This window comes from Phaethon lepturus, unplaced genomic scaffold, assembly GCF_000687285.1.
Source record: "Phaethon lepturus isolate BGI_N335 unplaced genomic scaffold, ASM68728v1 scaffold429, whole genome shotgun sequence".
Taxonomy (NCBI): Eukaryota; Metazoa; Chordata; class Aves; order Phaethontiformes; family Phaethontidae; genus Phaethon; species Phaethon lepturus.
In genome coordinates, this window is record NW_010563933.1 from 50,557 (window position 1) to 61,792 (window position 11,236).

Sequence of the window (11,236 nt, forward strand, 5' to 3'; positions counted from 1 at the left end):
TCCCTACAGTTAGGACAAAAGCTTTGTGTTGTAAAATGTTTTGACGAATGGGCCCATGTGAATCTCACGAGGTTCAGCAAGGCCAAGTGCAGGGTCCCCCGGTATCAATACAGGCTGGGGGACGAAGGGATTGAGAGCAGCCCTGACAAGAAGGACTTGGGGGTCCTGGTGGATGAGAAGCTGGGCATGAGCCAGCAATGTGCACTCGCAGCCCAGAAGGCCAGCTGTATCCTGGGCTGCATCCAAAGCAGCGTGGCCAGCAGGTCGAGGGAGGGGACTCTGCCCCTCTACTGTGCTCTGGTGAGACCCCACCTGCAGTGCTGCGTCCAGCTCTGGAGCCCTCAGCTCAGGAAAGACATGGGCCTGTTGGAGCGGGTCCAGAGGAGGCCACAGAAATGGCCAGAGGGATGGAACAGCTCTGCTGAGAGGACAGGCTGAGAGAGTTGGGGTTGTTCAGCCTGGAGAAGAGAAGGCTCCAGGCAGACCTTCTTGCAGCCTGCCAGTACTTGATGGGGGCAGACTTTTTAGCAGGGCCTGTTGCGATAGCACAAGGCATAATGGTTTTAAATGAAAAGCAGGTAGATTTAGCCTGGAGATAAGGAAGAAATTTTTTTACCATGAGGGTGGTGAAACCCTGGCACAGGTTGCCCCGAAAGGGGGTAGCTGCCCCATCCCTGGCAACATTCCAGGTCAGGCTGGACGGGGCTCTGAGCAACCTGATGTAGTTGAAGATGTCCCTGCTCATTGCAGGGGGGTTGGACTAGACGACTTTAAAGGTCCCATCCAACCCAAACTATTCTATGATTCCTAGAATAGATTTGTAGAGATAAGATCATTATTTAAAAATACAGTCATACTGTTGACAAGTCTTTCTTCCAAGTTGTGTCCTTGTGTTTATTAACTCTACAGTGAGTTTGCACAGATAATTTGAATATTTTTTTCTGTCTTCATGCAAAATGAGGATTTTAAAACCAAGCTGGCACTCGGTTTCAATTGTGTAGCCCTATGAGGAAAAAATAGGTTAAAACCAACTTGGACAGATCAATATACAACAAGTTTTAGTGCTGTGCCCCTTCCTGTTGAGAAAGTATTTTCAGAAGGTAGCCTTGTTTTATTACTGTATCTTATTTTTTGAGATTGCAGGCTGAGTTGGGCAGAGCCTGTAAGTTGGGGAAAAGTGTTTGATGTGAGTGCCACTTTTTGAGAGCAGGAATATTTTAATGACCTAGATCTTGGCTTACCTGTCACATCAAATCTGATTTTGTTGCCATGTCAGATAGCTGTGTGTTTTTTAAACATGCACTAGTTTTCATTTATGTAGGGCAAGCATGTTTGTGTTGCTGTGTGAGATTGGTATTGCTAACACTTTGAACCATTCTTTTTTTTTTCTACTTGTCTTCATACTGTGTTACTCTAAGATGTTTGGGGGTTTTTTGCTTTAGCTATTACTTTAAATCAGGTAAATATATCTCAAAATATTTTCCCTCCTGGCAGGTTCATCGTTTGGTGGTAGTGAATGAAGCAGATAGCATTGTGGGTATCATCTCCCTTTCTGACATTCTACAAGCTTTGGTACTCACACCAGCAGGTATGGACGTTGCCTTCTGACCTTTGCCATAAGTCATTTGGTAGTGTGTACACCCTGCTGCTTTTAATTTATTTGACAATGACAAACTTTTGGTTTTCAACTTTTTTAACTGTTTTAATCATAGTTCTTAATTATACTTTTCATTTCTCTTCAGGAAAAAGCTGACAAAATATTAACTGTCAGTCTTCTGTTCACTGAGGAATGCATGTGGAAGCTTCATAAATGTCATTGCTGTTAATTTATCTTCCTTTTAGAAAAAAAGGTCTTGATTGATGTTTTAAGATGAAAAATGGGATGAAGTTGAATGTCGCATGTATAGACAACATCTACAACAGGGAGCCTTCCCCAGCTTCCTGCTTTTCTGTACTCTGGCCAAGTGCTCCTGGTGCAGATGCAGCTGTGCTTTCCACTAGCTGTGCAAAACCACCTCCTCGGAGTCCTGCAGTTGTCCAGCTATGCTGTGGGTTTTGGTTGGCACAACTACGTCAGAGACAGCACCCCAGACCACCAGTAGAAATTTCTAGTGTATTACTAAATGTGATCGGGTTCCTTTTAATAAGAGTATCCAACAATAAGTTTATTTTTGCTACTCTTATGTTGGTTGGTTGAGGGGGGTTGGTTTGGGGGTTGTTTGGGGTTTTTTTGTTTTGTTGTTTTTTTTATGTTTTGCCCAAGTTACTTACCTGCTTTATGTGCTTAATTGTAACTTCATTTCAACTACATAAATGACTTCAGTGTCACAAAAACTAAAGGAAAACCCTCTTTTGGCTTTGTGAGGAAGCCAAAATTGTCTTGATGATTACAATTTTGCCTCAAAAAAAAATCAGACTAAGTAAACAGAGGTGGATATGTCCTTCAAAGAAGAAAGTCTAAATGTGAGCTGAACTGGGATTTCTTACTTGCACTGATAGATAACACGATAATGAAAAGTCTTTCTCCTCTGTAGATTTGAAAAAAAAAGTTAATGTCACTTTTTAAAACAGTAAGATTACCCCTCTGAAAAGAAGCAGTCAGTGATACTGCTGGACATACTATGTCAGTGCATCTGGTTCCTTTTAATGACCTGGAAGAGCAAGTAACCCAGCTTTCTGTGAAAGGTATGGATGAGTATGAGAAGTCAGCCCAAAGGCCTGGGTCAAATGGGCTCATTGCCTGGAAGGAGAATGGAGGGATAGATGTCCCTCCTAAGAGGGAGATGTAAAGACAGGTGCCTCTCCAGGCTGAGGAGATAGTTTCCCCCAGGACTGGAGGGTAGAAGGATCCAAGGAGAGTAGATCTTACTGTTAATGAAAGAAAGTTAAGACAGAAAAGATGAATCGGGGTACTGACAAACCAAGAGCTTTGTTATACTGGAATTACATGAACACTTAAGTTGCAACTCTGTGCGCTGATCTAACAGTGCTCTGTAATTAAAAAGGGCAGTTCCTGCTCCCATACTCTGGGCCACATGCTTCTGGCATTTAGTGTGTGGCAGCACCCACGCTCATGAGATCCCTCTGTGAGCTGCATAACTCATTGATCTAACAGGAAACTGAGCCAGCAAAAAAGCTGCAGAGTTTTGTCAGTTTGGCACACTAAACGGGCTCACAGAAGAGTCTAGTACTGAGTACAGGAGTTAGAGCAACAGAGAGGGCAGGATTACGCCACTGGAAGAGATGAGGTGAGGGACAGCATTTTTTAGCAGCAGTTAGGTGGTAGATTGCAGTTCCACAGGCAACTGCCTGATTTTTAGATTGGGATTTGTCTCATGAAGTGAAGATGTCTGCAATGTGGATCTAGTTTGTAGTCAGGAGTGTGATTCATCTCTTAAAGAGGATGCTTAAGAGTGACCAGATAAATCATGCCTTAAAAGTGTCCATTTCTCTTCACAGACTAGAAAGGAAATGTATGGACTGGCAGGAATTAAGACCAGCCTACGTTAGGGGGAAAAAGTATCAGTTGTGATAAGAAAACTGTATGTGTTTAATGAATTTTTCAGTGTTTGATTATACATTACAAGTAGTAACTCCAGGTTGCTGGCAAGAGATTCTTGCTCTCTAGAGTTGGATGCTGAAGCCAAATTCACCATAGGGTTCAGTCGTTGCCCAGCATGTGGCTAGTTTGAGTACTTGGAGAAGAGGCAAGTTGCTATTCAGTCCTGCTGAACAGGTCTCTCAGATCCCTACTGTAAGCAAAATCTGCCTCAGCTAGGAAAAATGGGTCCATCAACACAGTGTAGTTAAACTGAATTCTTACACAGTTTATTCTCGAGCAGGACTTCATTTTTTGAGGCTATTATGATGACTAAGCTTGGTTTCTAAGCAGATGGACAGGTTTGAGGTGTGGCTTTTTGGTTGGTTTTTTTTTTGTTTTAAATAAGTTTCTGTGCTGGGGAGAATCTTCAAAGCGACTTTTAGTAACTTCCCAGAATTGCCAGTGAAGTTAGAAGCAATAATGGTCTCCAGGCCTTCCTCACTCTGTTTTACCTCAGCATTTAGCAATCCTGCAGCATATTCTTTATAAATGGTATCCAGTACTAAGATTCTGATAACGCGGTCAAAGTTGCAGCATTGAGAATGAGCCGTGCTTTTCTAGAAGCCAAGTGCTATGTGCATAAGGAAATCACGTGTGCTGTCCTCTTCTGTTAACAGGTGCCAAACAAAAGGAGAATGAAAGTGAATGACTGCCGTGAATGTATACACGTTTGTAGGAGAAGTTTGAACAAAGTTTCTGGGTCAAGTTTGTCTCAAGAACAGTGACTGCAATAGAACAGAGCAGGATGGTTGAGAATGTGTATTGGGACTTAGTGATGGATGATGAGTCTATTCCCCCCAGTGATGTCGCAAAAAAAGCAGCATGACAAAAGCTTATGTTAAAATGTAGGCTTGTATTTCAAAATGTCTTCAAAACATTTGCTGGAAGACTTCACATGATGTCCTTCATTAAAATGCACTGTATTCGGAAACTTTTTCATTTTGTATTTGACAGAAGTCACTGGTCAGCAATGGATATATGTGACATAAGGCAAGTGTATGGCATATTCATATCATAGTGCCTTATGTCAAAATACAGCAATATGTCATCACTGTTGCCCATCACTGTCAAAGGAAGTATTGTGCTAAACGAGACACTGTATTTGAATGTGAAAGTCTTTAAACCTAAAACCAAATCAGTTTCAGTTCTCATTAGATTTGTCATAAAAGCTGTAATTTGAATATCGGTAGACTTCTTTAAAACTTTAATGACAGTTTTGTGTTAAATGTTGCATTCTGAACAGAGATGTAAAACAAGACTGATTTTAAAAACAGCTTTATTTATTTTTACTTTCATGACAATTTTTTACACATCTTTGGTGGATAGCTAAAATTTCACCATATCCATTAATAAACTGTTGATTGTTATACAAACAAGTGGTAGATTTTCTTCTTATTTAAAACTTTGCAGTTGCAGAAGCTGTGGCCTCTTGATCAGTCTGTAGTACTTGAGCTGAAGATTCCAGAAGCATGGATCAAAAGTGCTCTGCACTGTAATACACAGGCACCATGAAGGAAATGAGGTGCCGGAGACCAGTATTTTCATCTGTATTAAAGTGTAAAATGATGTTTGTACAACAAAACCGAAACTTTTTATTGTATATGATTTGTACAGAAGTGGAGGAGTTGGGGAAAGCTGTGGGGTATTTGCTAATGTAAATGTACTGTAAAGTTTGAAGATGAGACTTCTATAATTGCAGGTTCTTGTAGATGGAAGAAATTAAACCCTACAACATCCATTTGTTTTTAGCAGTTCTTGACAAATTCTTTTGCATGTATAAATGTACGTGCATTTTGAATAGTGTAAACTAGGTATAGAAGCATTCTTATCTTCCTTTGACTTTAAAGGCAGCTTATGCTAATGGAATAATGCGGGCTGTGCTTCTTGCTCCGTTTCCAGCCTGAATACTGTACTGGAATAATGGCAGTAGATTGATCTCTTATTTTTCCACTTATAAAAATTGAGGTAAAAGGTTAACAGTTTTCAGTTTGCTTATAAAACACGAAGTTTTTAATAGTAATGAAAAACTTTCTTCAGAACATTTCTACTTTCTATAAGAATTTAAATTTTGAACTAAATATGTGAAAATTTTCTTCTTACTGGTATCTTTCATGTGTAAATATATCCCTGTAGTACATCATGGAAACTGTTCTCTTTATCTCACTTTCTTACTCTGTGAAAAACATTGTCTCCTCCAGCAGCTTTTCTGACTAGGTAAATGTTGACTCTGTTCCCTGCAGTTCCGGATGGTATTGAATTGAACTGAAATTGCTGTTTTGGCCTAACAGCAGCAACCTTAGGGCCTGGTGCTGATTGCTGCCATCAGAGATGACATCAGCACAGCTCTGATGATATTTATTGGGGAGATGGAGTGGTAGAAACTAAAAATAGTGGCTCTCGTTCTTTGTGGGTGTGTGGAGGGAATACTTAGTGGTAGATGAGAACTTTGTATCAAGGGTAAGTGGTAGCAGTGCTACCTACAAATGCCACCCAAGCCACATGGAATAGTTTGGGTTGGAAGGGACCTTTAAAGGCCATCTAGTCCAACCCCTGTGCAGTGAGCAGGGACATCTGCAGCTTGATCAGGCTGCTCAGAGCCCCATCCAACCTGACCTGGGATGTTTCCAGGGATGGGGCATCCACTGCCTCTCTGGGCTGCATAGATGCAGCTTTGTGAAAGCCCAGGTGTTGCTCCAGCACTTGCCCCTCCTCTAGGATGCCTAAATGCAGTGCGAGATCTCTTTCTACCTAGCACTAGTCCATGTGAGCATGTTCTTCAGCCCTGCATTCAGGGTATTTTTGAAGATTAGGATTAAACCACTGATAAGTACTTTTTGATATACTTTATTTTTTGGCACAAAGTCTTCTGGCCCTGTTCCATGCAGACCGCTTTGGGCCTGTCTGCCTAAATTAGTATGCAGAAAGCCAGAAGGAATTTGCAGTTTTTGCACAACCGTGTACAGACTCCCTACTTTAACATTATTACAAGTGCTGTTCACGTGTTGTAGATGCAGGACTAGCAAAATGATGGAAAGCAGCCTCCCCAGAGATAAACTGTATTCAGAGACTTTCCACCCTTACTTTCTGTAATTCACAAGTACCAGTGCTGACGCAGTAAGCAAAACTAAAGGAATCATGTCATTTTTAATACAGAATGGTTTACTACAGAGCTAGAAGAATGCTTGTTCCAGCATAAGGGAGGGACAGGAGTAAGTAAATGAGGGTAGAGAAAGGAGGGGTGACTCAGCAGCACTGCTGCATGTACCAGATTACAGTGACAGTGCAACTAAAGGACTCTTCATGGGGCTCCTGAGAGGCTGCAGCCACAGAAAAGAATGAATAACATGTCATTAAACTCAAGTTCTTGCACTTTTTCCTGCTGGACAGGCGGCAAGCGGTACCTGTAGATCTGAGACCACAACAACGGCCCCAGGTGCTCCCTTGCTTTCCACAGACGACCATGCTGCGAATGGAGATGGCAGGAAGCTTCCCCAGTGGCTGCTGAAAGCACGTTCGGTAGCGTAGGTGATCTTCTGTCCTGGGGCTGTGAGGCACTGTAGGAATGGGTTCTGTTTTAACCAGCAGGACTGTAAAACAGGCAATTGATTCCTGTGCTTCCCTGTGCATTTCCTTGCCCAGCAAGAGCTGTCTGTGACAGATAATTATTCTGAAGTGCTTCTTGGTCTTGGAAGGGAGCAGATAAAGTTTGGTTTTTACCTATTTTGGACATTTGTAGCTGTTCAGGTGAAAGAAAATGTTTCTTAGTAGACTTCAGCCCTCGATATTTTTTAGTGTCTAGAGATGCTGTGAAGTAACTTAGGAAAATTATCCTTTGTTGACATCAATCACTTGACTGATGAAAACATTTTCCTGTTTTACTTCTGAAATCCTTTTGGTGAAAACATCTGAGATCTGTTAAGCCCCCACAGACAGTAAGTATTTGCTGTTTACTGAGAACTGAACTGCAATTGTTGTGTCTCAGGCCTATCCGTTGTCTTTTACTAAAGAATATTATTCTGCTGGGAATGTGTGGGTAACACAGAAAGAACCAGCCTCGCTTCCCGAGGTTTGAGCTCTTGTCTTCACAGCAGACAAGAGGAATCTGACCAAAGCGGTTCCAAGACTGCGCGTTGCTTTGAGAACACCCCTTTGCCATCTTTCAAGAGAGTGTAGGGTAAGTTGGACTCTTTCAGTTTTGGTCCAACTAGAAGTGAAACCACACATGCTTCATCCTGTCACACAGCAGGCTCTTCAACTGCTCACGCTGAGTTCTTCAGTCAGTTTTAGAAGCCAGCTTACTTCAAACGTTTCTATGAACTTTCACCCCTTATGCTCCCATACTGAACACTTATTAGAGGTAATTTCCAGAGGAAAATAACGTTCTGAATAATACTGCCCTTGTATCTTCATAATGCATATTATGTGAAAAGAATGTTCTGCAGACACTGCTCTTTACTCTTAACTTCAGATCTTAATTTAAATGCGTTTTTGAAAGTCGCTTGCTTAGTCCCTATTTGTTTTACGATGATTGCAGTCAGACCTGTGCCCACTGCAGTGAATGGCAGCAGGAGGGGACCTGTGCTCATACATCAACTCACTCCTTTAGGAAAAAAGATCTGTAGAGTGTGTCCCTGCCAGCTGCACGCCAGGGCATGTATGGCATTAGCCTGTGATGTCAGTAGCCTCTGTGAACTGAACTAGTTAGTTCCTTAATTTGATTCAACTAATATTTTGCCAGTGTTTCTAACTGAATATTGGAAAATCGGATCATTGTGAAAATGCAGGAGGGAGTAGGAACAAGTGTAAGATTGAACTGAATGTACTTTGTAACCTCTGTGGACAGCAAGGTCTGTGCTGTCCATGTGGAAGGATGCCCAGTGCAAACACTGGACACACTTCACAAAACTCCTCAGGAAGGTCCTGATCGGCCAAAGGACAGAGCAGGTAATTACGTTAGTAATTGCTGTTACAGGAATTGAATGTACCAGTTAGAGCAGTTCTGCATTTGCCATCTGAGTAGCAGTGTGTTCATAGGTTTGTATGTACTGTATTACCATAAAAATACTTGACTGTTGAGTTATGTTTACTACGTGAAATTCATCGTGTTTTTTCCTCCATCACAGAATAGCAGATATAGGCAACTAAAGACAGACGTGTTCCCTTTTCTCTGCCTCCCTCAATGCCTGTTCCCCATCCCCCTGCATACACATACTCTGGGGCTTGCAGTTCTCCCTTGTGGCACCTTCACAACCTAGGCCATACCTGATGGGTTGCATTCATTGACCGTGTCTGTTAACACATTTACAATAAAATTAATGTAATTTATCATCTGAACTGATACGAAGGCTACATTTGATTTGAAGGAGTATCTGGTGAAGAGAGATACAAAGCAGGCCTGGAGTACAGCCAGTGCATAGGTGCATGGTGTATGTTGCTTGTCCCAAAGTTCTCTGAATGCCTTTGTAGTTCACCGTGTAACTTGCAAACCCTGTAGAAATGAAGAAGTTGGAGTAGGACCAGAGAATGCACAGGCAAAGCCCTAACCCATAATGCTACCGCTGCTATGGAACACTGTACCGTGAAATCACAACCCAAACATCACACTTAAAATTCTGGAGGGGGAGAGCATTTCAGTGAAGGGCCACTTAGTGAGTGTGTGAAGCTGTTCAGCCCAAAGCATGATTATTCCGGTAACACACAATGCCCAGATTAGATGTCCACAGCCAAGGGTGCGCTCTCCCTCTGCACCAGAGCGCTCCAGGAAGTGTTTGAACTTCAGCTAGGCAGGAGAAATGCCTTACTGCCATCCAGATCCTCTCACCTCTGCTTAACACTGCCCGAGTAGCAGTATCCTGGAGTGCTCCCAAAGGCCTCTTGGCACTATCACCAACTCCTGGAGCATGGAGAAGTGACAGGGTTCCCTGCAAGCTCTGTGTTTGCCTGTATTTCAAGTGGCCCAGTCGAGACAGAACAAAGCATTTACATAATCCTGATGGAATAAGGATTATTAGCCAATTTCTTCCAAAAAAACAGTGGAAGAAAAGAAAGTCATAGGTTTTTCAGCAAGTTTAAAAAACACCCATGCCCAGGAAAGATGAGTTCTGCATTCCTCCTGCAACGCAGACTGAGCAAGCACGGAGGGTATCCTAAGGTGGGACAACTCTATTGCAATTAGAGGCAGTAAATAAAGCAGTTGAAGGGGGGGCAGAAACCTTGCAGTAATGAGCTCTCCTAAACGAGCAGGGAGTGAACAGGCACAAGTTAACAGAACGAAGATAAATAGACAAGGGTCCAAAAGGTGAGTGGGATAAGAAAAAAATCTAGTCAAGAGAAGTGGGGTGTCAAGGAGGGAGCAAAACCAGACACTCACAAATAAAAAAAAAAAAAAGCTTACCCCTCTGAGCACATAGAAGGGTATGAATGTATTTTCTGAAAATGCAGATCAGGTTTCAGCAGAGTGAAAAGCACAGTGCCTCAATATGATGGGCAAGCAATAAGAACCGTAAGGATACAGAAAATGAAAGCGTAACTACCACAATTGTCATCTATGGTTCCAAATCCATTTATGTCATTGGAAGGTAACTCTAATCGCAGTTCTTCCAGTCCTCTGGCTCAGTAAATAGCCCAAATTTTGGACTGTGCCATGGTTCCAGAGGGAGCAGGTGCAAAGATGCACAGCTCAGAGCTACTCAAGGGATGGTCCTGCAGGATTATGGCTACTGCAATCTTCACGTCTTTTAAAAGACCAGAGTCATGTCTTCTTTAAAGACTCACATACTCCATTATCTAATGAAATAACTATCTTTTCATCATGTCCCTCTTCACTAGAGGCTGTCATACTTGCTGTTTCAGTTACCAGTACTTAGCCATAATCCAGATGAAAGGTACAATCAGACTATCCCAAACAATGCAGATACCTCCTTCAAGCTTGTCTGCTTCTTCACAAGCAAACCACTTTTGTATATAAATAGGTTTATTTTGCTTTACATTCTCTGCCCTCTTGCCAGGTTAGATGAATGCTAGTACATGGGGATGAATGGCTGAAATCCTGAAGGAGAACAAGACCCATCTCCCTGATCATCAAGCTGTTAGGTTGGTTTAGTTGTATCAATCAGTTGTACCCTGGCATAACCACGTTAGATGCATGAATGTACCCCTCAAAAAGGCAAGATGCACACAGAGAACATGATTTTTGCTTTTAGATAATGTTCATTTTTCAATAAAATGTGGAATAGGTAAATATTACCAAAAATGCAAAATAGCAGTAAATGGAGGGAAAACCAGGTTTCCCGTTCTTCACGCATTTCTCCTTAAAATTCTGCATCCATTAAGTGCTGGTCACCATTGGCACATGCAACATTCATTTTTTTCGAAGTCTGAAGCCCACCATCATATGGATTCCATAGTTAACGCTGATCTTCTACCCCTCACCCTTCCAAGTGCCAGCACTTCACAGACCTTCGGATCCGGCCTTTCCCCAGAGTTTATCTGCGTCCAGAGGGAACGCTCTGCGGAGGCACCGGTACGATCAACAAACCGGTATGAAACAAACGTCGCAGCCCGGCAAAGTGGCCCTTTTCGGGACAGGCGGCCCGGCAGCGCTGTCCCCTGGAGCCTCCGGGTCTACGGGGGGCG

General features: G+C 42.4%; 1 protein-coding gene across 1 annotated transcript in view; it reads left to right on the forward strand.

Annotated features, from left to right (window-relative positions):
* The window catches only part of PRKAG2 (protein kinase, AMP-activated, gamma 2 non-catalytic subunit), a 37,818-nt gene extending 32,481 nt beyond the window's left edge, over nt 1-5,337 (forward strand). The window contains exons 11-12 of the mRNA XM_010294675.1: nt 1,495-1,588; nt 4,219-5,337. Coding sequence (XP_010292977.1) covers nt 1,495-1,588; nt 4,219-4,250 — 126 coding nt within the window. The 3' untranslated portion in view covers nt 4,251-5,337. The remainder of the gene's footprint in view (nt 1-1,494; nt 1,589-4,218) is intronic.
* Nucleotides 5,338-11,236: the final 5,899 nt, after the last annotated feature.